Here is a 24,260-nt window from a genome sequence, read left to right as displayed (position 1 = left end):
GCAGTCCGAAAATAATTGGACATAATAAAACGGGCAGAGCGATTCTAAATGGATTCGATGCTGTTTATGAGCGTTTTAGTTTGAGGATCCCAAATAGACAGCGCATAGTCAAGTTTTGGCCGCACTAATACTTTGTAAAGAAGAAGTTTTAGTTTTACCAAGGCGAGGGAAAAAATTCGACGTAAATAGTAAGGAGTGCGGTTAGCATTGCATGTTATGTAATCAACGTGAGCCGGCCACGAAAGGTTATTAGAGACGACAACACCGAGGTATTTGTAAGAAGAAACGTTGTTTAATTGGAAGTTGTTAAATAGTTAGGAGGGGTTGTATCTTTTGATGGATTACTAGGGATCCTCGTCGATTTCCATTCAGATACGTTGAGATTATTAACCAAGTATTGCACCCCGAAGAAATTTTATACAGGTCAGTTTGTAGGACATCGGGGTCATCAGAGCATAAAATTTCCCGCTAAATAACTCAATCGTCGGCGAATGACCTAATAGAAGAGGATATGTATCAGATGTCATTAATATATATTAAGAAAACTAATGGGCTCCTGTGTACTCGAGATATCGCTTCTTCAGATACCTGCATGTTGAAAGAACTTGAAAGAATTGCTCTAACATTCTGCTCTGTCTCTGACCACGTTTTGCAGGCAGTATCAGTAATTCCGTCGAAAATTAAGTTGTCTCTTCGCGACCGATCTTTGTAATCGAGCGCAGGGCGGCGTTCTGAATACGAACTGCTGAAAAAATGAAGCATTCTAAACGTGATTCGTCGGCAAGGTTATCAAAAGATTTTACCTTTTCTTCAAGATTTGCTAGTCGCGTGGTTAAATCTGACACTTTGCCATCCAAGGTTTTTTTTTTTGTGGTCTTTTATTTGTTCAATAGCTTCCAGAAGAAGGTTATCATGCCGCTCATCAAGGTGCTCCGTTCGGCTCTTTTTATAGCGGAAGGGACTTCGTTATGCTGTACACTGGGATCAAGTTTGGGGGGACCAGGATTCAGTTCATCACCTCCGAAGAATAGCAGTTTTGCGACACGAACGCATTCACAATCTGCAGACATCAAAACAAGTCGGCAATGTAATAGCAGCAAGCATACATTGTTAGACCGTCTAGAGGGAAGACATTAAGTACTAACCTACGTGAAGAGAGAGAATGGGCTTTGGAGGGACCAGTGTCGCTGCAGCCTTCCCATGCCCACTGAAGGTTGATGCCTTGACGGCAAGTTTATGTAGTCGGCAGTTCTTGCTATTGATGTCGCTGTGGCCGTCCTCAGATGACCCGGTGTCGGATTCCGCAGAAGGTGAGGGGACCTCGGGAAATCAGTGCCTACACAGCTGAAAGCTTCCAGAAGAGGGCCCGTGTTGGTCTCTGGTACGTGCACTGTGGAAACCACGCAGACAGGAGTGGACGTTCCGATGATGAGGGCCAACTGGGCGAAAAGATAGGACGGGTTTTCAGCGACTATCGTCGCTGCTGCCTTCCCCTGCCCACTTGTGGCTTGATCAGAAACTTGACCTAATTGGTTAATTGCGACCGGCGCTTTTGGAGTCTGAGATGACAGTGAGGTAGTCTAAGTTCGTGGTGGCAGCGAGGGCGATGACAATTTCCTCTGCAGACTCTGTGTCTGGGATTAAGATTGGGGCCGATGTGAGTTATGTGCCATGGCTGTTGACAACGCTGATGGAATGCGCAGACTTTTGAGGATACTGGGCAGCATCTGCGTAGCGGACCACTAGTGTGTTCTATCTATAGGATTTTCTGAGGGTGATGACCATGGCTATTCTTCGGTACGCATTGAATACGGGATGCATATTTTTAGGGATGGGAGCAATGGTGATAAGTTGGTGTGGAGCAAGGGGAATGCGTTGTTTACTATATGAAAACTCCTGTGCATCGTAGCCAAGGTGACATAGCGTATGACGACCCGGTTTGCTGAGTTTGATTCCCTCGAGCTGGCTAATCTTGTGAGCTTCACTGAGTTCCTCCCAGGTGTTGTGCAGACCAAGTTTCATTAGCTTGTAGGTAGTAGTTGTCGGGGGTAGGCAAAGTGCAAAATTGTAGGCTTTCCGGATAAAAATATTCAGTTTGTCGCGCTTGCTATTCTTGAGACTGAGGTATGGAGTTCCGTATGTAAGCCTACTGATAATTGGGGCTTGGGTGAAGCGTATAGTGTCCTGCTCTTGAAGACCATGCGTCTATTGCCTACACGGCGAATGAGATGGGTGATTTCAAGTGCTGTTTCTTGTAGTTTTTGAAGGGTTGCAAGGCCTGCTCCGTCTCTCTGTAAGGTTAAGCCGATAATCATTGGGGTTTTAACCAGGGTATGGGGTTACTTACCATTGACTGAGAGTTCAAGGTCCGGGATTGGGGTGGGCGGGCGGCCTTTCTGGCGTTTCTTGATCAGTAAAAGTTCTGATTTGTCAGGGGCGCAGGAAAGCCAGTGAGCCCGGAGGTATTCTTCCGTGGTGTTTACCGCTGTACGGAGGGTGTCTTGTTGTTCGCCTGCTGAGCCTGTACGCGTCCAGGTAGTGATGTCGTGTGCGCAAAGCGCATGGCGATTTCTGGTTCAGAGGTGGCGGTAGCCCTCGTTTTGCCAAGTTGAAAAGCAGCGGAGAAATGACAATATCTTGGGGGTGCCCATTGGTGGGATTTTTAAAGTTGCCGTTCGGAGTTCTCCTACGCCATTCGTGTCAGTGCGGTTGGTGAGAAAGTCGCTCACATAACAGTATATTTTCTCTCCGCAGTGGGTGGATTGCGAGCCTTCGAGTATAGCGTGATGGGTGACATTGTAAAATGTGCTTTTGACGTCAAGTTGCGAGAATGGCGCTCTTGGCCGGATGCTGAGATTGTCCAGTAAGACGTCTTTAATTTGAAGAAGGATGTCCTGTGTTGAGAGTCCGGAGCGAAAGCCAAACATGGTGTGCGGGAGGTACTCCTTATCTTCCAAGTACGGCGATAGTCTGTCGTGCACCATGTGTTCGTAGAGTTTGCCCACGCAACAGGTAAGGGAGATGGAGTGCAAGTTGCGGGTAGTTAATAGGTTTGCCTGTTTTGAGAATCATGGTGATGTTTGCATGTTTCCACTGCGTCTGTAATTGCCATCGCTCCCAGCTTTCGTTGATGTATTGGATGAGGCTGTCAATGGTGCTGTAGTCAAGGTTTCGGAGTGTTTTATTGTGGATGCGATCATGTTCGGTGGCTGCATTGCGGGTCAGTTCGCGGATAGCAGCGATAATTTCTGTCATTGTAAAAGGGGAATCTAGGTCCGGGTTAGGTCTTCCAGCGTAGTCTGATCGGGCAGCCGTCGGGGAAAGAGCGTTAAGAGTGGCGCCGACGTCGTGGGCAGGGATGTCGCGGCGGAGTTGTGCCGTATAGTTGTGGATAAGCCGCGGGAGGTGTTGTCTTGTAGTTTTTTTGCTTTCTGTGCGACCGAATAGCGAAGGGAGAATGAACCAGGTGAGGCGATTACTTGGAGTACCTTGTAATGGGTCGCAAACATAGTTCCAATTTTGTCGGCTGAGGGTGTTTGCATACTCCTCAGCTTGTTTAGTCAGCTGTGCTATGCGCAGTTTGAGCTTGCGGTTGTGTTTTTGTTTCTTCCTGCGACGTGCCAAATTCTGCCAGGCGCCCCAGATAAGGAGCAGATGCGTGTCTGCCGCTTTGTTTTCCATCGTAAGCTGGACAGTTTTAGCGTGTTTGTTGACAGATTCCTATATTTTTTCAGTCCATGCCTCGATGTCAGTGAGTATTGGGGGTTGCACGGACTCACAGAATGCGGTCCAGTTCGGGAACTTCGCCTGCCGATTTCTCTGGGGAGTCCGGTGATGTTTTACGAGGATGCGAAGGATGTGATGGTCGCTCCCGACGATTTGGTCGAGTCTTTTCCATGCGATGTTCTTGATATTGTGGGAGAAGGTAAGTTGAGGCGTCGTGTCGCGGGACACACTGTTGCTGAGGCAAGTGGGCAGTGCGGGGTCGGTCCACGGGGTAAGCGGCTGTTGCTGCGCAGCGTTATGTACATCCGCGCCTTAGTTGTAATGGTGTATCACCATATCGCCAGATATTTTTTATTTTTGCTAAAGCCACTGCGCGTACCGAGGACGCTCGGCGGTCGTCGAAGGCACGCGCTCACAAGCTTTCGGCATTTTATTGGTATTTTTTTCTGCTACGGCGAAGTTATGGCCAGTAACAACAGCTCCGCTGTTAAAAATGAACCGTCCATTCCTAAAGAAATCGAAGAGAAGCGCGAAACCTGAAAGTTCGTCCAGCCTTCGCTAAAAGTGCGTCCAATCGAACGTCAAACCTTCCAAGACCCAGATCGCAAACGGAGACAGAACCCACGCGACGATTTTTCGCGCACTAAGTAGACGCATCTGCGAACAATCTAAAATATATACGGATTCATGGTTTATGAGGCAAAGGTATACTATTGTACCCCTTCTTCATGATCGACGTCTGTATTGTCTCATCTAGAACCGTTCCTTTTCCGTGATCTTCAAGTAGACGCTTTGACGCAATGGCAGCCCGGTTTCACGCATGCGCCGTGTGTCCGGAGATCTTATCACAGCTTTTCGGGCGACCAACCGAGCTATGGGGAAATGCATTAGTTTTGTGACAGAACGCCATCGTGTCCCACCCACTAAAAAAGATTCCGCTTTGAAAAACACATGGGTCCTAGTATGGCACTAATTTTGTTACCTTGAAACGCTGGCAGCCAAATAACCACTTTAACTGGACGCTTATTTTTTTAGGATTCTGCGTCGGTTCTAATTTCCATCAGCCTAAATCTCTGGTGCCTAATCTCTTGTTGGTGTCTTGTTTGTTTATTAAATCGAAAACCTTAAGTTCGCCATTGTGCAAAAGGGAAGCTTTGTCCAGTACAGAAAATGACCGCCGCTGTAAAGAGTAAAAAGAGTTTTGCGAAAATCTCAGAAATTATTTCAAGGTGCACATGCGGAATTGTTGCCATAAAGTGAATCAACTAGAAGTAAGATGGGTAGATTGGAGGTCCTTTGGGAGTGCAACCCGGTTATCCGGATTACACTAGACCAGCATGCCCGCAGCGGCAGAGCAACGGTTAGCCTAGCACGTGCGGCGCTGACGTCGAACCACGTGACAGGTGAACGTGACGTTACGCGAGTAGAGAAGGCGTACCCCAGCCACGAAGAAAACTGATTCTGTAGAGTTAACTGCCATCATTCTGCCTGTCGAAGCAATTTGCGCCAAACAACCAAGGCGCGATAGTACAAAGTGTGGAAATTGGGTATGGCAGACCAGCGGCACATCTTCTCAGGCTGTGTCCGGTTTCCAGACGAAGCCAAGTCAAGGACTTATCCGCCGAAACTCCAAGAAGCATCGCGCAGTAACGAGAAGGACGTTAAACTTTGGGCCGTCCAGCAGGCCCTGGTTGCGCTCAAAAAACAGAGATCATGCGACCCGGCAACAAGGTGCGCTGGCGCTGTGCAGAGTGACAGGAAACTCTAGGTCGACGTCAGGCCGATATCGATTTGCAGGCATCAGTAAAGTCATATTTAACCTAACCTATGCAAGCACGATGTAGTAGTAAAGAAGTCTCATAAGTATCGCCAGGATAAGCCTTAATGCTTTCGCATTCAACGCCCGTGCGTAAGCAGACTTTGCTCCACCGAATTTTTTATTGCACGTGCTCGTTTATTTCATGCAGCTTTTTCTTCTCATGTTTAACGAAGCGGAAGGTGCCCAATGTTGGTTTCTGCGCGAGACTATGGCTTAATTTCAGACCAGAACGTATGCACACTTTGGACCTTTAAAAGTGAGGAAATGCTGAACGTTCTACGATCCTAATGTCACAAAAAGCTTTGTGTGTAAAGACGTCAGGAAGGGAATGAGAGGGGGAAAAAAGCACGCAGCCGACAGGAAGTAAAGCGATCACCCGCGGGAGGCAATCTTTAAAACAAACATCGCGTTTCACGGGCACAGGCAAAAAAAAAAAATAGAGAGAGAGAGAGAGTGAGGGGAAACCATAAATAAAAAGCCGATTGTTTTAATGGAACGGCAGCTTCCCGAAGAGCCGAAATGTTTGTAGTTGGGATTAAGCGGTCTCTGCCAATATCCTTGTTCCGGAATGGCTTTGTATAATAAATGAAGAAGGAGGCGTTGATCTTTCAGGTGACGTGTCTTCCGCACTTAGCGCCCGTCGGGGACCGCTTGCTCCGGTTCCGCGGTCTTTTATACTGTCTGCCGCGTGTTTCTGGCTTTCTTTCCCTTTCCTTACCGACCCAGATTCCAGAAAAAAAAAGACGAAGAACATTGGAGCTTTTCGCGCCGGGAATTTCACACTCTTTGGTTTGACAATTTTCTTAACACTTGCGCACACAGCGTCTTATTAACTCGAGTCGCCGGCTAGGTGGTTAGGAAGTATTTAACAGTCGAAGGCAATTATTCAACGCCATGTCACTATAGTTCAGTTCATTACGCTAGTTATATCACCGAACATACCATTATAAGAAAAATAAATATTTTTAATTGTTGTGTATGTGATTAACTTAATTTACTTAAATTTCGCGTGTCATAATTCATTGTAAATTATTACCTGTTATGAATATTATTGATTGATTGATTTGTTCATTGATTGATTGATTGATTGATTGATTGATTGATTGATTGATTGATTGATTGATTGATTGATTGATTGATTGATTGATTGATTGATTGATTGATTGATTGATTGATTGATTGATTGATTGCAGGCGGCTCTTCATCGGTACACAAGAAGCTCCCCAGCTTCGCCGAACCCATTCCCAACGTTACCGTGGCGGCGGGACGAGAGGTGACGCTCACCTGCGTCGTCGACAACCTCGGAAGCTTCAAGGTAAGCCAGCCGTTAATTACCAGGCCACACAAAGGCACTAGGTCATGAGCTGGGGTTGCTTGCCTCCAGTGGCTTCGGTTGCCATCGCTCCTCCGTGGTCAACACCAGCTCTGTGGCTGCGTCATCCCGCTGCTCAGAACGAGGTCGCAGCTTCGATTGCCGTCCACAGGGTGTGGCATTTCTTAGTAAAAATTCAAAGACACTCCCATTTAATAGAGTTTCATGGCAAAAGTGATCTTGAACCGAACGTTACAGCTAACATCCCGAACTTCGCGCACCCGAAACTTTTTCAGGTTTTAGTCGCTGTGGCAGCGAATTGTAAAAACAGCTATGCGTGCTAACCATGGGAACTTCGAAAAGGCTCCGGATCTGTCCGGGTATCCAAAAAGGCCGGTGGGAGAGTTGTTCATGGAACAGGGGAGTCCGAAGTAGGAGCGCGAAGGGAAACATGATATTTGACTGCATGGCGTCATATCACCCATTCTCTGCCCCCGAATTTTATTCATTCGCCCCTCCATCGAGTTACCGTTGTTCCCCTACCTAGTCCTGTCTCTAGGTAGCTACTCTGCTACCTTTGTGGCCTACCAGTCATTTTGCCGCACTACAAGGTCAAACCCAAGTCCGTTTCTTTTTCTGATTTTAGATGCGACTGCATCTCATTCACTCGCCTTGTCCCTCCATACGGCGTTGTCCACGCCCCTCCCCCTACACTATAAAAAAAAAATAATAGTTAGCGGCGCCCGGTTTCAATCCCACGACCCTGTGGGCGGGACGCGAGGTACATGGTGCTCTTCCCACTGCGCCACAAAACCGAGACAGAATCAAATGCTACGAACGCACCTTATATCCTTGACTCATTAAAACTACGTCAAGATGCTACTGATACAACGCCTGATGGGGCAATTATTAACACTTGAAATAAAAGAAAAGAAGCAGATCAGGAGTGATTTGAGATCTTTGAAATGAGTACACGGGTAGCGAAGGCTGTAGTTCAATTTGTAAAGAGAGATGTGCCTTCGTCCTGCAACGGACATGGAATGACTATTTTAATGATGATGAATTTCATGACGGCCATGATGCTAACACCACGCTACTGCAAGCAGAGAGAGACTTCTCAGTACAGGTAGGCAGATACGTATACACTCCAATACACATACGAAACTCCCTCGCATCCAAAGGGTGCAGCCAATTCACGTTTGTAGGCGAAGTGGATGAAGTGTACAAATCGGCCGCCGGAATGCCTAGTTTGTAGTTGCGCCCAGAATGGAACCTGCCTTTTGCTATCGTATAGCGCGCCGCCATTGTTGCTGTTTTTTTTTTGTTGTTTTTAATCGGTAGCTGTCCATAGATAATTATAATATAGGATTCATTTATGGGGCTATTTTCCCTCCGCGACTGTCCGTCGCCATGTCAGCTTTGGTTGTGCGTGCTTCCAAGAGGTGCCCGTCACCGGTATTATGACGATTGCGCCGCCGAGCACGGATCTGAACAACAAAATTTTTCTGGCACTTGGGGAGTGCTCCGGGACATAACACGTGCTCCTCTGATTCTGAGGCGGTAATCAGCCAATCGGCTACTTATATACACTGACATAACAAATCATAATTGCAGATTCAGTATTCAAGTTTTGCGCTCCATTTTAAGGTTTCGTTGGCAGAAGACGACTTCATCATGGCTTGAGTGTTTTGTCGCAATTTAAAATAAAAACGCAGAAATAATACCGCACCCATCACTTAGTGATGTATTACCTCAGCATTCCCACACGTGCATTCGCATTTGCACACGTCCTCTCAAGTGTCTCCTTAATTTTTCCACCAGGTTCATTTCTGTTCTCTCCTTTTCATTTTGGCTTCTTATTTTAGCGGTTCTTAATTCACTGCCATACTTTTGCAGCAAGTATTGGCAGTGTCATAAACCCTGCCGGTACGGCCTAGCACAACGCGGCGGCTTCTCCTTTCTAACACTCTGCTTGCACTGAAGCACGCTTTACAGGTTCGGCTACAACACCCCGCGAAGTTGCTTCCAAAGCGACTATTGGCGACAAAATACTTCGCACAATCCGAGTATGAAAACAACAATGACAGCTGTGTATCGGTACTTCTCAATGGCTCAATCGATTCTGGCGTCCGCGCACCTAAATGCTTTGCAGCTAAGCCAACTTTCTCTCGAGAGTTCTGTAGCTCTCTGTCTAGTTGGGTATCTTGGAGAAATCATACTGCAATCGGCGACCCAGACGACTTCATCATTACGCTCAGTTACATTTGCTCCTACCCCGAGAGCACGAACGTCATTTACGTGCTCTCCAGACTAATACATTCCCCCATCCTATCCGGCTTCACCTTTTCGACCGACAGAAGTCCCCGCTTTGCCGATTTTGCGGAGAACCCGGAACGCTACGCCATATGGTCGGAGGATGTGACCAATCTCCACTGATTCCTCCCAACCTGCAACTTTCCACTGTCGAGCTTTGGGAGAGCGCCTTGGCGAGAACCAGCCTGGACGACCAGCTTCGGCTGGCTCAAAGGGCGGTCGATGCTGCCCGCGCTCAAGGCATCCTGGACTGAGGACGCCTCCTTCAAGTTTTAGTACAATCCCCCCCTGTTGATTTAAATAAACGTTTATTCTCTCTCTCTCTCTCTCCTAAACAGTCACTTCCCTGTGAGGCTCTAAACAATTCGGAGTTCCCAACTTCTCTCAAGACATGGCCTTCTACGGGAAGAGTATGGTTACAGGAAACACCTCTAAGCACTGCTTTATCAAAACCATCGCAAAGCAAATCACATGACAATCAGCAGTTAAGACGAAACTACGATTACACGGGCTTTTGCTTACTTGTCAAGATTAGTTAATTACCCTTGAAGTTAAACAAAGACCGTGCTGGGGTAGCAGAATTGGGGCGGTGCAAACGAGCTGACCGTAGTAACTTCCGTCTCTCGAACACAGGTTTATCTCCACAACAAACCGAAGGCTTTAGACGTTTAGAAAGGGTTCCAAAATAAAAACAGAGAAGATCGAACTCGACGGGCAGCAGACGCAGAAGTGGTTCACGCAGGAATCCTTGGGAGAGAGTAAGCAACAGTCAAGGCATACCAGTTGTAAATCGACCAGCGGTTCATTTCGACGGAGTGACACGTAGGCTATCTCAGTATAGCTCAAGGTCGCAGGTTCGACACCGGCCACGGTGGCTGCTTTTGTAATAGAGGCAAAAAGCGAGAACGCTTGTATGTCGAGATTTCGGCGCCAGTTAAAATTTCCCAGGTGGTAGAGCTTAATCCGGAGTCCTCCACTACAGCACACCTTATAGGCCAGATGTAGTTCGGCGCATTAAACCCCACAATAAATCAATCAGTCTCCCTCAGTCCATGATGCTTGGCGGTCATCAAAGGTGGCTTGTTATGTTTCTTAATAATTTATCGCAAACGATTGACGGACAATTGAGCACCCGGAAAGTGAACCTATATTGTACTGGTCAAAACATTTGGGCAGCTTGATCTTGCTGACAAAGCCCAGGGAAACACAAGCTGTGTTGAGCAGTCCTAGGGCGAAAGCCATAAGTGCCCAATTTTGCGAGAAATCGCCGTTGTAGTTGTTGTTGCCTGGTCAATAAAGAGAGTCAACAAACAAAAACATCCGTGATCCGGTGGCATTTAAACTCTGGACTGCAGCGTAGCAGCTCCAGGCTCAACCAACTGTGCTCTGTCTTTGTTTTATTGCATGGGAGAACACGCTCAACCAAAATGACAGTACTAGGATAGAGAGCTGTTATGGTTTTTGTCCCTTTGGTATGGGACATACCCACGATGGGGGGTGGGGGGTTCAGCCAGGAGTCAAGGGCTTTGAGCGGCCAAGGAACCCACATTTCAAAATTCACAAAACTATGAATTCGAAATGTAAAAGACGTAGAGTTGGGCGTTCCGCAAGACAATTTAACGTGATGGCAATAAATTTAACAGGCACTCAGAAGCCTTGCAGAACCTTGATTCCAGGGAAGCTGTGGCGTGTGCCAGTCTGCTTACTGAGGTGATTCGTGCCGTAATACGAAGAAACTAAAGCGAACAAAGAGACGTGTATTCAATGTAGCAGAAAAGAAGGCGGTCGAAGAAGTTCGCACCAAAGACAAAAGAAAATGACATAGCTTTAAAGAAGTATTCAGTAAGTATCGCCACGCTTTCGCCTTCAAAACATGTGAGCAAAGTTATGCGCCCGGGAATTTTTTTAGCCACAGTGAGCAGTGTTCACGTGTATGGTGAATTTAGTCACACTAGTGCGTGGGACACTCCACTGCACGGCCAGAAGCGTGTATTCTGGCTTCGCAAAAAAATTCGCTCTTTTTATCTTCTGGATCACGTGGGCCACGTCAAAGGCGCAGTTTTCCCCTACGGTACGTGACAGCTTTGTTGTTGTTTTGGCAGCGATGCTGCTGGAAGAAGAACGAAGAATGAGCGACCTAAGGCGTAAAGACCAATCCCACCGGAGTCACCATGATGGGAAGATGAACAGGGAACAGTGAAAGATAACTATGAGTAACGTACCGGTGGCGTAGCTTTCTCATCATAGAGATGCCGCAGATGTGGTAACAACGAAGCGGCATGATGACTGGGTAAATACGCTGCATCTTTCATCGAACCATTGCACTGACGATTCATCCCGCTCACGGACTACTACGGGATAGAAGCACTGCCACAGAAACTGAAGACCGAATGGTCTCTACTCCCCGAGCTCATTAACACTATCGGATAAAACTTGTACAGAGATGAAGCCATGTAAGAGGATTTTTTTTTTTGTTGTTTACTGAGTGGCTCCGGGGTACCTTTACCGACTTCGAGTACACAGACATGGCCACCGTCCGACATACAGAGTGGTACGACGATATTTGGAACATTTAAACTTTTTTCCTGAGCAAACCGGCGCTCTGTTCACGCTCAAACTTGACACGAAGGTCACATTTTGTGGTCTATGTTGTTTGACACCGGGAACAGTGACGGTGCTTACCTGTTTAACCTGAAATTGAATAAAAACGATTTTCGCCTAGGGGAAAATGGCGGTCTAATTGGGCGTGCGACCCAGTGCAAGATGATCTTGGAACGACGGCGCCACCTGAGGTATGCAGAGCGAAACAGACGATGGGGATTTACGCTCCTTCCACGGCAGGAAGGAGCCAAATGGGGTAGCAGAGACAATCAGAAAATCAGAGTTGCTTCGAACAGCTCTGCACAAAATGTGAAAGCAGGTGAGGAAGCAAATTATTGGCGACGATAAACAGTGGGAATATTTTATTGTGTTTCGTATCAGCTGTTATACAACTATTTGTGGTCATCGTAAAGTAGCAACGAGAGATTTTCTGATCGTCTGCTACCTCATTTTGCTCCTTCCTACCTTGACGTTTGAGCGCGAAACGAGCAGCGCTTCGCTCAGAAAGTTTTTTTTAGGTGTTCCAATTATCGTCGTACCCCCCCTGCATATCAGGCACAGAAACGAAAACGACGTTTTCTCACATAATGAGTTACAATGACCCAGCTCCATTCGCCGGCGCAATGCTGAAGTTTACGCTCGGGCAACTCGAAAAAAATTTGCTCGTACACCTGCTACCTGACAAAAACCGGTCTACCCTACATGTCAATTTTGATTACGAAAACGTGATGTTAGAGTAGACTACAAGAGTAGAAAGTATATATCTGCTCACAGCCGAGTAGAAGGTCTGGTCGCGGGACACGCAGGTTCAGGCTTATAGACCTGAAAAGCGGCCATGTTAAAGGTCTTTTGATTGTTTTGACAAATGTCTGCTACGTACTCTCAGAAACAGTGAACATGGAGCAGAATAAAATTGTCGCACGAGATGGCCAAAAAACTGCTAGCCCTGTTGGTTATTTATAAGTGCCGGAGAGATGTTTTTTTCTTCTTAGTCGAATGCTGCAAGAGTGAATTCATAGTCTGGGACGCTTTGTAAACATCTCCCCAAGAGCTGGTCATCGGGCTGGCAGGTGGCCAAAAGGCCCTTCCAGAGCTCACGTAAGAGTAGATGGTTATGGGTGAAAGCTTTGGATTCTGGAAATAATGTTGAAGTTTATGCAGCCGCCTGATTTTCCTTTTTACGTGGTTTACTACGAGCCGCGTGCTCACTTCTGCATAAAAATAACGTCGGGATGCCGCTCAGACAGAAAAGTCAATAAGCTGCAAGAACGAAAACCAGCACTAATATTTTGTTGCCATATTTAGCATTTCTTTCGTTAGTAACTATCAATATGCATTCTATAGCTAATGGAAAAGCGTGTCGTTGCATGCCCATCTCATGTACGTTTTTGTTAGCGCACGAACCACCGACTGACGGCGAATAAGCGCAGGTTGGGTAAAAACATGGTCATTCATACACACGAGATTAAAAAAATGAAGGAACCTCGAACGAGTTCAGGAGCTGTCTGCAGCAGTTTAACCCGAGATGTAGACACGCGCTCATCAAAATCTTCGCTCCCAATAGTAGGCCGCCACCTTGACACGTCCGCTGCGAGCGACGAGAAGCCAAACTGGAAGCAAAACTTGCCACCCGCTCTTCAAATCGTGACACGGTTAGCTGGTAACATTGTCCGCCGCGCTAGCCCTGCGGAGCCCCCTCCTCCCTGCGTAGCGAACCTTTCAGCGGACCCAGCGCGCCCTCAACGGCGTTTGTTGTGCGCTATTTGGGCTTCGTCAAGTGAGGCCACCGTACCGCTAGACGTGACGGGACTCGTTGGCGAACTTTAATGACGCTTCCTCCGGACGAATCTGGCGTCGATTTTTCTCTCCCTCTATTTCCCGACCCCTCTCCTCCTCCCGCATTCTTTCAACACTACCCAGCTCCTCCTCACGGTTTTCAGGTCCTCTCCCGGAATCGAGGCCTACCTTGCCGAAGGCCTTTTTTTATTTCTTAGTGCTGCTTCTCCGAGCGTAGCTCTTGTCCGTATTTATATGTTTCTCCCCTTCTCTTAAATCCTTTCTTTTGCTTTGTCTCTTTGGCTTTTTTTCAAGCACTCATTTTCGCCGACTCGTTTCACCCCGCGCACATTTCAGTGTGTGTGCGCAGTGTCTGTGGTGGCGGAACAATGCGGCAGTGTGAAGAGCGCACGTCTCATTGTTCCGTTCGCCAGATTGTCAGCGGCCACAGGAGCGGCTATGAGGAGAAGCGGCAGTACCGGCGTGGACGGCAATAGAGAACGGCATCATGCTGCTTTTTGTATTTGTAACTTTCGCGTGACTGCGCCGCCGCGATGCTGCTCTGTCACGGCCGGTCCGGTGCGTCTCTCCGTTGCCACTCTGTCTTCAACGGTTTGTGAACACGTGTGGCGTGGGCGCGACACCGGGGAGTCGGAAACACCGTGGAGCGGACCTCAATGGCTCGTGATTAGTGGTGCGGACTCGGTGTCTCTTGTTGTTCGCCTCAGGCGCGCGGCGGTGCGAAGCAAGGACGTTTTGTTTGGTTTTTTTTTTTCTTCATGCAGCTTTGCCGTCGTCGCGTATTTTTTTGTTATTGGGAAGCCATTCGCCCGATTTTGAACTGAAGCAGCAATTGACTGATTTATTGATATTGAGGGAAACACCGGCACAACCAATTTATCATCAAAGAAGGCACACGCCGTACTACTTGGGTACGTCATCGCCCATCATCGTCATCGCTATCACCGCCCCGTCCCTAATCAGATAACGATCTGCTCCGAATGAATGAAGCGAAATCGTAGTTCCACTCCTCACGAAGAGCAATGGCGGATGAAGATATTGGGGCAACGGAGTCGTGATTTCTCTCCTCATTGCAATGGAAATACTGACGCTCCATCCAGCGCAGTCGTGGTCGATATAATTTCTGACTCTATAAGCGATGCAGAGCTCTCACTCACTCACTCACTCACTCACTCACTCACTCACTCACTCACTCACTCACTCACTCACTCACTCACTCACTCACTCACTCACTCACTCACTCACTCACTCACTCACTCACTCACTCACTCACTCACTCACCCTACTCACTCACTCACTCACTCACTCACTCACTCACTCACTCACTCACTCACTCACTCACTCACTCACTCACTCACTCACTCACTCACACTCCATTGTTGTGGCTGAAAACAGGTGGGCCTGGCTGACCAAAGAATGGAATACGGCCAAAGTGTTTTTCCCGTAATAACGTAATGGAGTGAAACTTGGATTGTCACTAACCACATTGAGGGAACGCTTAGGTCAGCCCAAGAAGTAACGGGGAGAAACATAACTGTAAGACATAGGGGCAGGAAGCGATAAGTATGGATTCGAGTGCAAACTTGCGTACAAAGCATCTTACACAAATAAAGAAGTAGATTAGGGCTAGTCATGCAATCGGCCAGAGGAACAGCAGGTGGGTGGCCACAGTAACAAAGTTTTACCTACAGCCTGGGAGATTTCGGGCACACAGGAGACTCTGAATGGAGATGAGATGGGAGGCTTCGAGAGCAAATATTTTGTTTTGACGTCCCATGATAACAGATGTGAGAAGTCTCTGAGTCTCCGAGCCATACAACGGTGGCATTTCAACACTTTAGGGGCTCGGCTTGTCGTCGCAGCTTATCCCGGGTCACGGTATCTAGCCACCGTTGTCATACGGCGTCACTTCCCACTTCCCATTCCCACTTCCCCTAGTCGGGATTCAACTTGAGCTCCTCGCGTTACGAAGCCGATGTCAGACCCATTGCACCACAGAGGCACACGTTATCATATGCGAAGTGTTGGGGGTGACCTTTGCGCTCCGCGGTTGCCACGGCAGCTGTTTCTAGACCCCAAATAAGCACATGATACGGCGAAATAAGAAAAAAAATAATGAATTAACACATTAATTACCCTCAATTATTGAAAACGCAACTCAGTGCCTCTCTGTAGGCGATTGAAGGGGCTGCGGCGTCCTCTCTTGACTACTATCGTTATTAAGGCAAGGCTGATACTAAAACTAGTCAAGCGAGGGCGCCACAGCCCCTCTAGCGAATCACTCAACTGACGCTTCCACGTTGAGTGGAACTGGTTTATATTTTGTTATTGCTTACAGTTCTGTGTGCTTAAGTACATACGCGCGCGGCTTACCCCCGCAGGTCGCCTGGATCCACACGAACCGGCACATGCTGATTTCGATGCACGACAACCTGATCACGACCAACCCCCGCTACGGCATCGCGCACAACGGCCACCGCACGTGGCAGCTGCACGTGCGAGACGTCGAGGAGGCCGACCGCGGCGAGTACATGTGCCAGATCAACACCAACCCCATGAAGAAGATGATGGGCTACCTGCACGTCGTCGGTGAGTGCGCGGCTTCCGCGCCGCCGCCACTGCATGTGACAAGAGGGGTGGCCTGCCGCGTAGGGCAACGACATCGTCCTAATTAGGCGCAGGACCAGCCTCAGTATTAAAATTACAGTTCCCAGAGGGCAGATAGCCAAAGACGACAGCTGGGGGCAGGGAGTTGCATCGATCACGTGCTACTTCCGTATTGTGAACAAAATGTTTTGTTTTCGATAAGACAAGCAGGGCGGACCGCCTTTCCACGGCGGCAATTTTTTACCTTGTGCACCAGGACACGATTCCTACAGGCTAACATTGTTTTGTAGCGCAAGCTACACTACTCTACCTCGGGCAGTCTTTGCGGGGTGACCAGTTTTGCCCTTGAGCACTAGAGGTCAAATCCCACCCCTTCCGCAAGCGCCCGGCACGGAGCAGCGTCCCAATGGCAGGGAGAGATAGGCGGCAGGAAAGAGATAGGAGAGGAGGGAAAGGAGACGTGCGCGGGACCCATGCGTCGAACGGGGCGGAGGAAGGCGAGGAGGCCGCCGCCGCACCGATAAGCGCGCGCCACGAAGGAAGGCCATGCGCGGCACAGAACCCTGTGTGATAGAGGAAGGCGAACATCCAGCTGTGGTCCCTCGTACAGCGGCGAGGCTTAAACAACGCTGTGAGGCGACAAAGAGGAAAACGCTGCTGCTGCGTGCAGCTTTGCTACCTTCAAGTCTTACGCATTAGTGCTAGCTTCCTTCATTTTTGTTCAATTTCCAGATAGCCACGAAGGTTCCATCACGAATCTTGTTAAATTAAACAGACCATAAAATTTACCTCCAACGAACAAGTGTTTTGAGCAAAGAAGTTTAGAACAGGCTCTATTAGTGTTCAAACATCCTGTATAATCCCTCTAGTGCGATAAACCATACACATTGAACTCCGGAACGTCTTCAATTTACTATTTACCGGCAGTCGTTGCCAGTGTCATCGCCAGAATTCCTACAGCTTTGCAGCCGCCCCACTATTCACAGCAGTCGCCAGCGATGGTAGTGGCACTGCATCACTGTGACGTCGAGCTGTGGAATGGGTGTACTGGCTCAAAGCATGCATGCAAACAATAAAAAAAGGGAAAGTTATCTCTGTTTGTTACAGAGCTTTCGAGTCAATCTTATCTCCTAGCCAATGAAATCTTAACGGAGCCGAGAAAACCGTGGTGGACGGGGACTGAAAAGTTGTGTGGAAATGACGAGCCACCTCAGGCACGCCGGTGCAGAGACGCACTTCCTATGCATACGTAACGTTTCTCCTCTTTGGAGAGCGCAAACTGTTTTAGTAGGCAAGCACTAGGATGTCTGACCACTAGTCTGGGCACGTTCTCTGAAGTCTACGCAAGACAGAACAAGCGCGGGAAGGAAAGAACAAGAAAAGCCGGAAAGGCCGGGAGGTTAACCAGGTATAATGCCCGGTTTCCTACCCTGCACTGGAGAAGTGTGGTTCAGGGGATAAGAGAGAGGTCGGGAGGAGAGGAAGAGATAGGAGTGGGAAGGCGCGCACTCAAGTCCCGTTTTGGGCCTTATAGTTATTCATGCAAGTTCGCTTCGCTCAGGAACCGTAAAAGGGCTTTCGTTGCCGTATGTGAAGTCGATGGAGGAGATCGATGACTTAGGGTAGTCTCTACTGTAAATGGTCGATCGTCCAATCGGCTGAACCTGGTGGCAAGCACGCTTCTCTCCGACGAGTATTCGGGCCAGCGACACAGCACATGCTCTATAGTCTCTTCCGCCCCATAGGCGTCACAATGGCCGCTGCTGGCAATCCCGATAAGGAAGAAGTTGGCTTTCGTGAAAATCCACTCCCAACCACAGTCTACAAAGTAAAGTTGACTGGGGTCGAGACAGCCCATTCGGAAGACGGCGCTGAAGAAGACGATCTTGAATATACAGATGTGGATTCGAAAATTCCAGTGTGTTCCATTGCTGCATGGTAATCCTAAGTGCAAAGTAGCGAAGCGTCTTCGCGGCATCAGTCCTTGAAAGCGGAAGCAGGATGGTCACTCTCGCGGCCTGTACGGGCAGTTCGCGAGCGCCAAGCGGAGGAGAACGAACGATAACACAACGGCGAAGAAAGGGGTCGCGCCACCCTCTGCGCCTGCGCAGTGAGGAGCAATCCTGGGGCGCTGATCTTCGCGCGGTTGTTGGTGTGTATGTATGAGCACGTCCTCCGCGCTCAGCAACGGCGAGAGGGAAGGAGCAGGCGCCGCACCGATAGGGGGAACTGGCGATTGGCACGGAAAGAAAAGTATTTTGCACGCACGTTGCAGGGAGAAAACAAGTTAAGTTTGAGCCCCTTTAAGGATGAAAATAGAGCAAATGAACTGTGCTTGTGTATCTAGAACAAATATGCACTATACCGCGCTATAATTTTTAAAGACTGAGTTCAGGCCATCGCACAAGTTATTTTTTCTGCATGTTGATTTATATCAAACAAATTGCGGATATAACTTTCGGAAGAATGTATTTCCCACTATCACGGCCAGGATTGTGCTAGGCTGTGCGAGTTATCTCTCGGTGGCGTTATGTACGCTGCGAACTATGGAAGTACGCTTTTTAATCGAGTTTTCGTTCTCGGTTAAGGATGGCGAAAACGCAATATTTGCAGATATAGCCGAGCATTTGCACTCTAAATGAGGTTGAGGCGGATCAGTGTAGCATCACGCGGGCGAAAAGTTGGGGGAGTTGCGTCTTTTTAGCAGAAATGTCTAAGTTTTGGGCGGTGAAGGATAACAAAGTGGGTTTTCTTGGTTCAAGGGTCGTGTTCTCAAGGCTCAAATCAAATGAAAGTGAAAGAATACCCATGACGGTCGGGTCCAGAGAAGTCAAGTGCAGTATAAAAGCCCACAAAAGGCCCAGAGGGAACAAAAGTGTCGCGAAAACCGAAACTATCAAAAATTGAAAGATGTCTCCGTGGACAGTTTGCCCATTTTTCGCTATATAATAACTGTCTGCATCCAAGTAAATGATGTGTATGCTTTGGTTCTCAGCCTTGAAGTCAATTCTCTGTTCGAATCGAAAGATTAAGCGGCGAACTCAAAGGCTGGTTTCCAGATACTCGCGAAACGCGCCGCCGCACTTCCTTTTTTTATTTTGCTGGAAGGCGAGCATAGACTTTATTAGAGTGGTGCTGGTCGCCATGCTCACGCAAGCGTTCCCGAGATGCAAATGTTTTCACGGTCTTCCGAAGCCGGCTTCCCCAACCAAAGAAACATCAAGACGCAAGTCGGCCCCGTCCAATACTCGGAAGCAGTCGCGATTCCCGGAAGAGTGTTGCCAGATCACATGAGCCATCAAAAATGTATACTTGATCTCAGGAAAAGCGTAGAAAAAGAAATAGTCCAAAACAAACAAACTAGATTAAGTGTTCAGTGAAAACGGCTGAAATTACTAAAAATGGGAAAGGGAAAGTTTAATAAAAAAACGTGGCTTGGAGCCTAGCCTTGGCAGAGTTCAACTGAAAGCATTTTTTTTTTTTCGTTTACACTTCCGAGCATTCGCAAGTGGAGCCTAGTTTGCTAACCTCTTTCCTTGTGTATATGGCTCATCTTTGGGTGCATCAAATATAGGAAAATGAAATTACGTTCTTTTTTGTTTCTGATTTTTACTCGTGGTCACGTATGATTGGGAAAACAGAAACATAAAAAAAGATTTGTTCTAAAATTCTGGGCCAAATGGTTAGCGTAAGTGCCGACCTGGCATGCGTCCGACATCGAATATTGCTACCGAAATACCTAGGTCCCAAAATGACGAAGCAACCTGGTATCAACTAGTAAACATAAGTTGTTCTTTCTAATATTGAAGAAGTTACACCTTTTTTTCCGAAGGCGAAAGCATTTTTTTATGTGTAGGAGTAGCGTCGGCAGGCGAAATGTGTGATCCGAAAAAGAAAAGATGGGCGCTTATCGATTCCAGGCTTGCGGAAATTTCAGTTTCTGAATGATTGATTGATTGTAGGGTTTAACGCGCCGACGCAACGCAGGCGATGAGGCGCGCCGTAGTGGAGGGCTCCGGATTAATTTTGACCACCTGGGGATCTTTAACGTGCGCCGAAATCTCGTACACACGGGCATTTTTGCTTTTCGCCTCCATCAGAAAAGCGACCGCCGCGGCCGGGAATCGAACCCGCTACCTCGTGCTCAGCAGCGCAACGCCTTAGCCACAATTTCTGTTTCTGTTGACAAGTAAAAAATACGGCATTTAGCAATAAAAAGAAAGATAAAAATGCAGTGCATATTTTTAGCGCTTCACTGTGGTATTGGAGCTTTGAGATCAACAACACAGATAAAATACGGATAAATATTTGCCTTCTGTGGTCGGTAAAGATGCGACTACAGGGCGTAAGGAAGGTATAACCCCGTGACCTGACCTCTCAGGTTAGCCTTGAAACCGATGGGACATATAGGGCTGCTGTTTTCACCTCATATGTCACATGTGTAGCTGTCATCATCGCAACAAAACCATGAGCACGTGCAAAATTTTAGGGCACCTTACAGAATGCTTCAGTCACAGCGATTGCAATGTATCTCGCTAGAGAATAGAGGATTGAGAAGCCGAAAAAAGAGTTTTCTATAAGCAACGGGTTCAAGAAATTTGGTATCTAAATCGTCTATCGCGGTAATAGGCTTCTCCCCTTCGACGGATGCATCGAATCTGCGACCCTTGAATAAACACACCCGACAGTCCCAAGGCATACCTGCACGACCGGAGAGGCCACCAGCCCAACAGTCTCGTGAGGAAATATTGAACAAGGCCCTTTTACAGATCCTAATTTCACCTATCCGTTCTATCATGCGTCTTCTTCCGAAAGCTAGTTCCCTTCCTGAAACCCAATATATTCTATCGCTGACACACGCCCGCCCTTTTTCTTCGTGGTCCATGTCTAGGCCTTGTTTAGCAAATATCAATATATTTTTCTAGCACTTTGTAGCTTGTTATCTGTAACTTGTTATCTGGGTATCTTTGCGGAATCTACTGGGCCCTTGGGGCAATCTATGAAGGCAGACCAAGGACTTCCTTGCCCTGCGGGAGTTTTTTATAGAGACAAAGAAATGCGGGCATTATGCTGTTAACGTATGTTGATTGTACATGCTGTACGCAGCATTTAGGTGGCTGAGCGAGCACCTCGTCCAGTAGTGATTATTTTAATGTAATTCTGATTATCTCGTCCATCCTTAAAAAAAGCCGCTGCATTTTTCCTTATTCCAATGTTTGGAGTAGCTAGTTTCTGTTTCGTTTGGGGCTCACCTCTCCAGTTAATAAATATTTCTGCCTCTTTCTCAATGGGGCGGGGATGCGGGGAGGAGGATGGGCTCCCTTGATATTGTTTCTAGCTTTCTTTTTGTTGTTCAACGTTCAAACTTGACAACACGAAAAATTCTATTTAAGCTTTTACAAATTTCTTAAGGCGTATTAGGAATGTATCTGTAACGTAATTTTAATAACTTACGGTGTATATGTGGCGCGGTATGGCCAGTGGCGGCGGTACCTGCCTACACGTTTTCGCTATTTCATACCTGATTTTTCCAAGTAGACTATTAAAGGGACACTGAAGATATAATACAACTTCCTTTAGATCAATAGATTAGATAACCCAGAAAACAAATATTCCACTTTTACGTGTAGCCTTTTAGAAATCAGGTATAAAATAGCGAGAACATGTAGGCAGGTACCGCCGCCACCGGCCATACCGCGCAACATATACACCGGAAGTTATTAAAATTACGGGACAGATACATTAGCAATACGCCTTCAGAAATTTGTGATAAGTTTTCATGTGGTCATTTTTGAACGTCGAACGACAAGAAGAAAGCTAGAAACAATATCAAGGGAGCCCAGCCGATACATCACGCTGCGACCCCGAACGCCAACTACTGCGTCCCTGTTTCGGTGCAACTGGTGCAATACTCGGCCAGAAACCTGCGCAACCCTGTACAGTACTGTGGTCGTAGCCACTTTTATTGTGACCCCTTGAGTGCTTTTGCTGCGTTAAAAAAACACGGGAACGCTTATTTCGGGTGAAGTCAGTATTTTCAAGTGTACGCAACGTCTGGCGTACCGAACGCCTTCCCTGGTTGCCGCTGCATGGCGCTACTCGTTCACAATGGCGGCGGAACCACTATGGAAGGAGGCGTCGACGCCAACATTCAAGCGACCTAAAAAGTACAATATGATTTTCTTCAACAAAGCGCCAATACTGATCCCGAGTCCCATAAACAAACATTTCTCTTAGAGGTCCGGAGCATCAAAGAACGTGGGAGGTCATGAAAGCACGGCTGATTTGAACGAAACTGACGTAACCACTAAGTACTTGGTAGCGTTGTATTCGGTTGCTTCTATGCCGCTACACATCACCGCTGTTACGCTTGCTTCCGGCTTATTGGGACTCAAACAGCGGTTGCAGTCGCTGTTTGCGTAACGTTTTATCAGCGTTTGATTAAGGATTTCTTCGCAATCAAGGCATCTTTCGGCACCGAATCAACGATAAAGTGGCTATGGGAAGGTCAGATGTGCTTTTGTTTGAAACCAACTTGCTGGTTGTCTTCAATGTCCCTTTAAACGTTCGCGCCTACAGCGCCGCCTGAGCGAGCACCGTCTGTGGGCATCCTCAATTATCACCACTGGTTCGTGCGCGGACTGCCCGAGACGCGATCCGGGGCTCGATGTTCCCATGTATACCTATGGGAGGTCCGGTCCGAACACAGTCCCGGACTGCCCGCGGACCGTCCAGGACTGGTAAATCGAAGATGCCCTTGTGTTTTGTCTTGCGAAGTAATTGTGTGCGAGTGCACTGCGTTCTCCCGGAGAAAAAACCGAGCTATCGCTCGACAAACTTAGTGTCACCGCGTTCAGATACCAAATTGGTGTAAACCAAATTGGTGTAGTCTGGCGATCTCATAATATGAGATCGCCAGGCTACACCAATTTGGTTTTCAAGCTCCGATCATGTCTACGAGACAGATCAGATTACTCCAACGGAAGTGCGACGTTGTATCTTTCTCCGACTCAGCACTTCGCGTTATTGTGCGGTCTAGTCACACGGCGCTAAACCGTGTAATAAGGTCAAGGTTTTGTGGTACTGCCAGCCGAAACTCGTTACACCCCTGAAGAAGCAACTTATTAACTAGGCTCGCAGAAAGGAATCCAACACTTCCAAACCTCTTGAGCTCTGGTGCTCGTAATAACGTTGGAAAACTAGTAGGGGTTCCTAAATTGTATCCGTCGGCCTCTGTAAGCACACACTTTATTTATTTTTATTTTTTTACTGCTGGCCCGTTCCTTGTTCAGAAAACACGAGTAACGCGCATTACTTTTCCCTTCCGGGCGACGGGTGTTATGTAAATGTCAAAAATTCAAACTTGTTCTTTAACGCATCTAAGAACTAGCCACCTACCTATCAAACGAACTTTAATAGAGTGTATGTGCGGATTAATTTGTCCCACGTGGTGTTGTCATGTGAAGCAAGCGTCGTTAACGCGGAAGTTCTACTTATAAATCAAGCTGGCGCCCTCAAGTCCTGTGACAGCAGCATGCAATTCTAAGCTTGAAATTAAATATGTTTATTCTCTCTCTCCTGATAAATACTTAGTCGCTGCGACCAGTTACGTGCGTCGTGTAAAATTCCGAATAATTCATGTTGTTTCGAAGAGGTTTCTATTTCTCTTGATTTATGAACATCTGTAGTTAGATTGATTTTGATTGATTGATTGTGGGGTTTAACGCGCCGACGCAACGCAGGCGATGAGGCGCGCCGTAGTGGAGGGCTCCGGATTAATTTTGACCACCTGGGGATCTTTATCGTGCGCCGAAATCTCGTACACACGGGCGTTTTTGCTTTTCGCCTCCATCAGAAAAGTGGCCGCCGCGGCCGGGAATCGAACCCGCGACCCATCTGTAGTTAGGCATATTATCTCAAAGATAGCCTTCACGCTACTATTATCATTCCCTCGCGTAAAAAAGAAAAACCGCGTTCCTAACGCCGTATTTTCGGAATATACCTCTGTTACCGGAGGGGATATAACCTCACCCTACTTCGCAACGACCCAACCCAGCCTCCCCTTTCACCCTCTCCTTCTATTCC

The 24,260-nt window shown here is 47.6% G+C and overlaps 1 protein-coding gene across 1 annotated transcript in view; it reads left to right on the top strand.

Moving 5' to 3' along the window:
* The window catches only part of LOC144169629 (neurotrimin-like), a 229,012-nt gene that overhangs the window by 179,182 nt on the left and 25,570 nt on the right, over positions 1 to 24,260 (top strand). The window contains exons 2-3 of the mRNA XM_077698883.1: positions 6,739 to 6,860; positions 15,950 to 16,157. Of these exons, the coding sequence (XP_077555009.1) occupies positions 6,739 to 6,860; positions 15,950 to 16,157 (330 nt within the window). The remainder of the gene's footprint in view (positions 1 to 6,738; positions 6,861 to 15,949; positions 16,158 to 24,260) is intronic.

The sequence above is a fragment of the Haemaphysalis longicornis genome, unplaced genomic scaffold, assembly GCF_048455015.1.
Source record: "Haemaphysalis longicornis isolate Haplotype H1 unplaced genomic scaffold, Haemaphysalis longicornis Haplotype H1 scaffold_2, whole genome shotgun sequence".
NCBI lineage: Eukaryota > Metazoa > Arthropoda > Arachnida > Ixodida > Ixodidae > Haemaphysalis > Haemaphysalis longicornis.
Note: the sequence above shows the minus strand (reverse complement) of the source record. Positions and strands in the feature narration are given on the sequence as shown.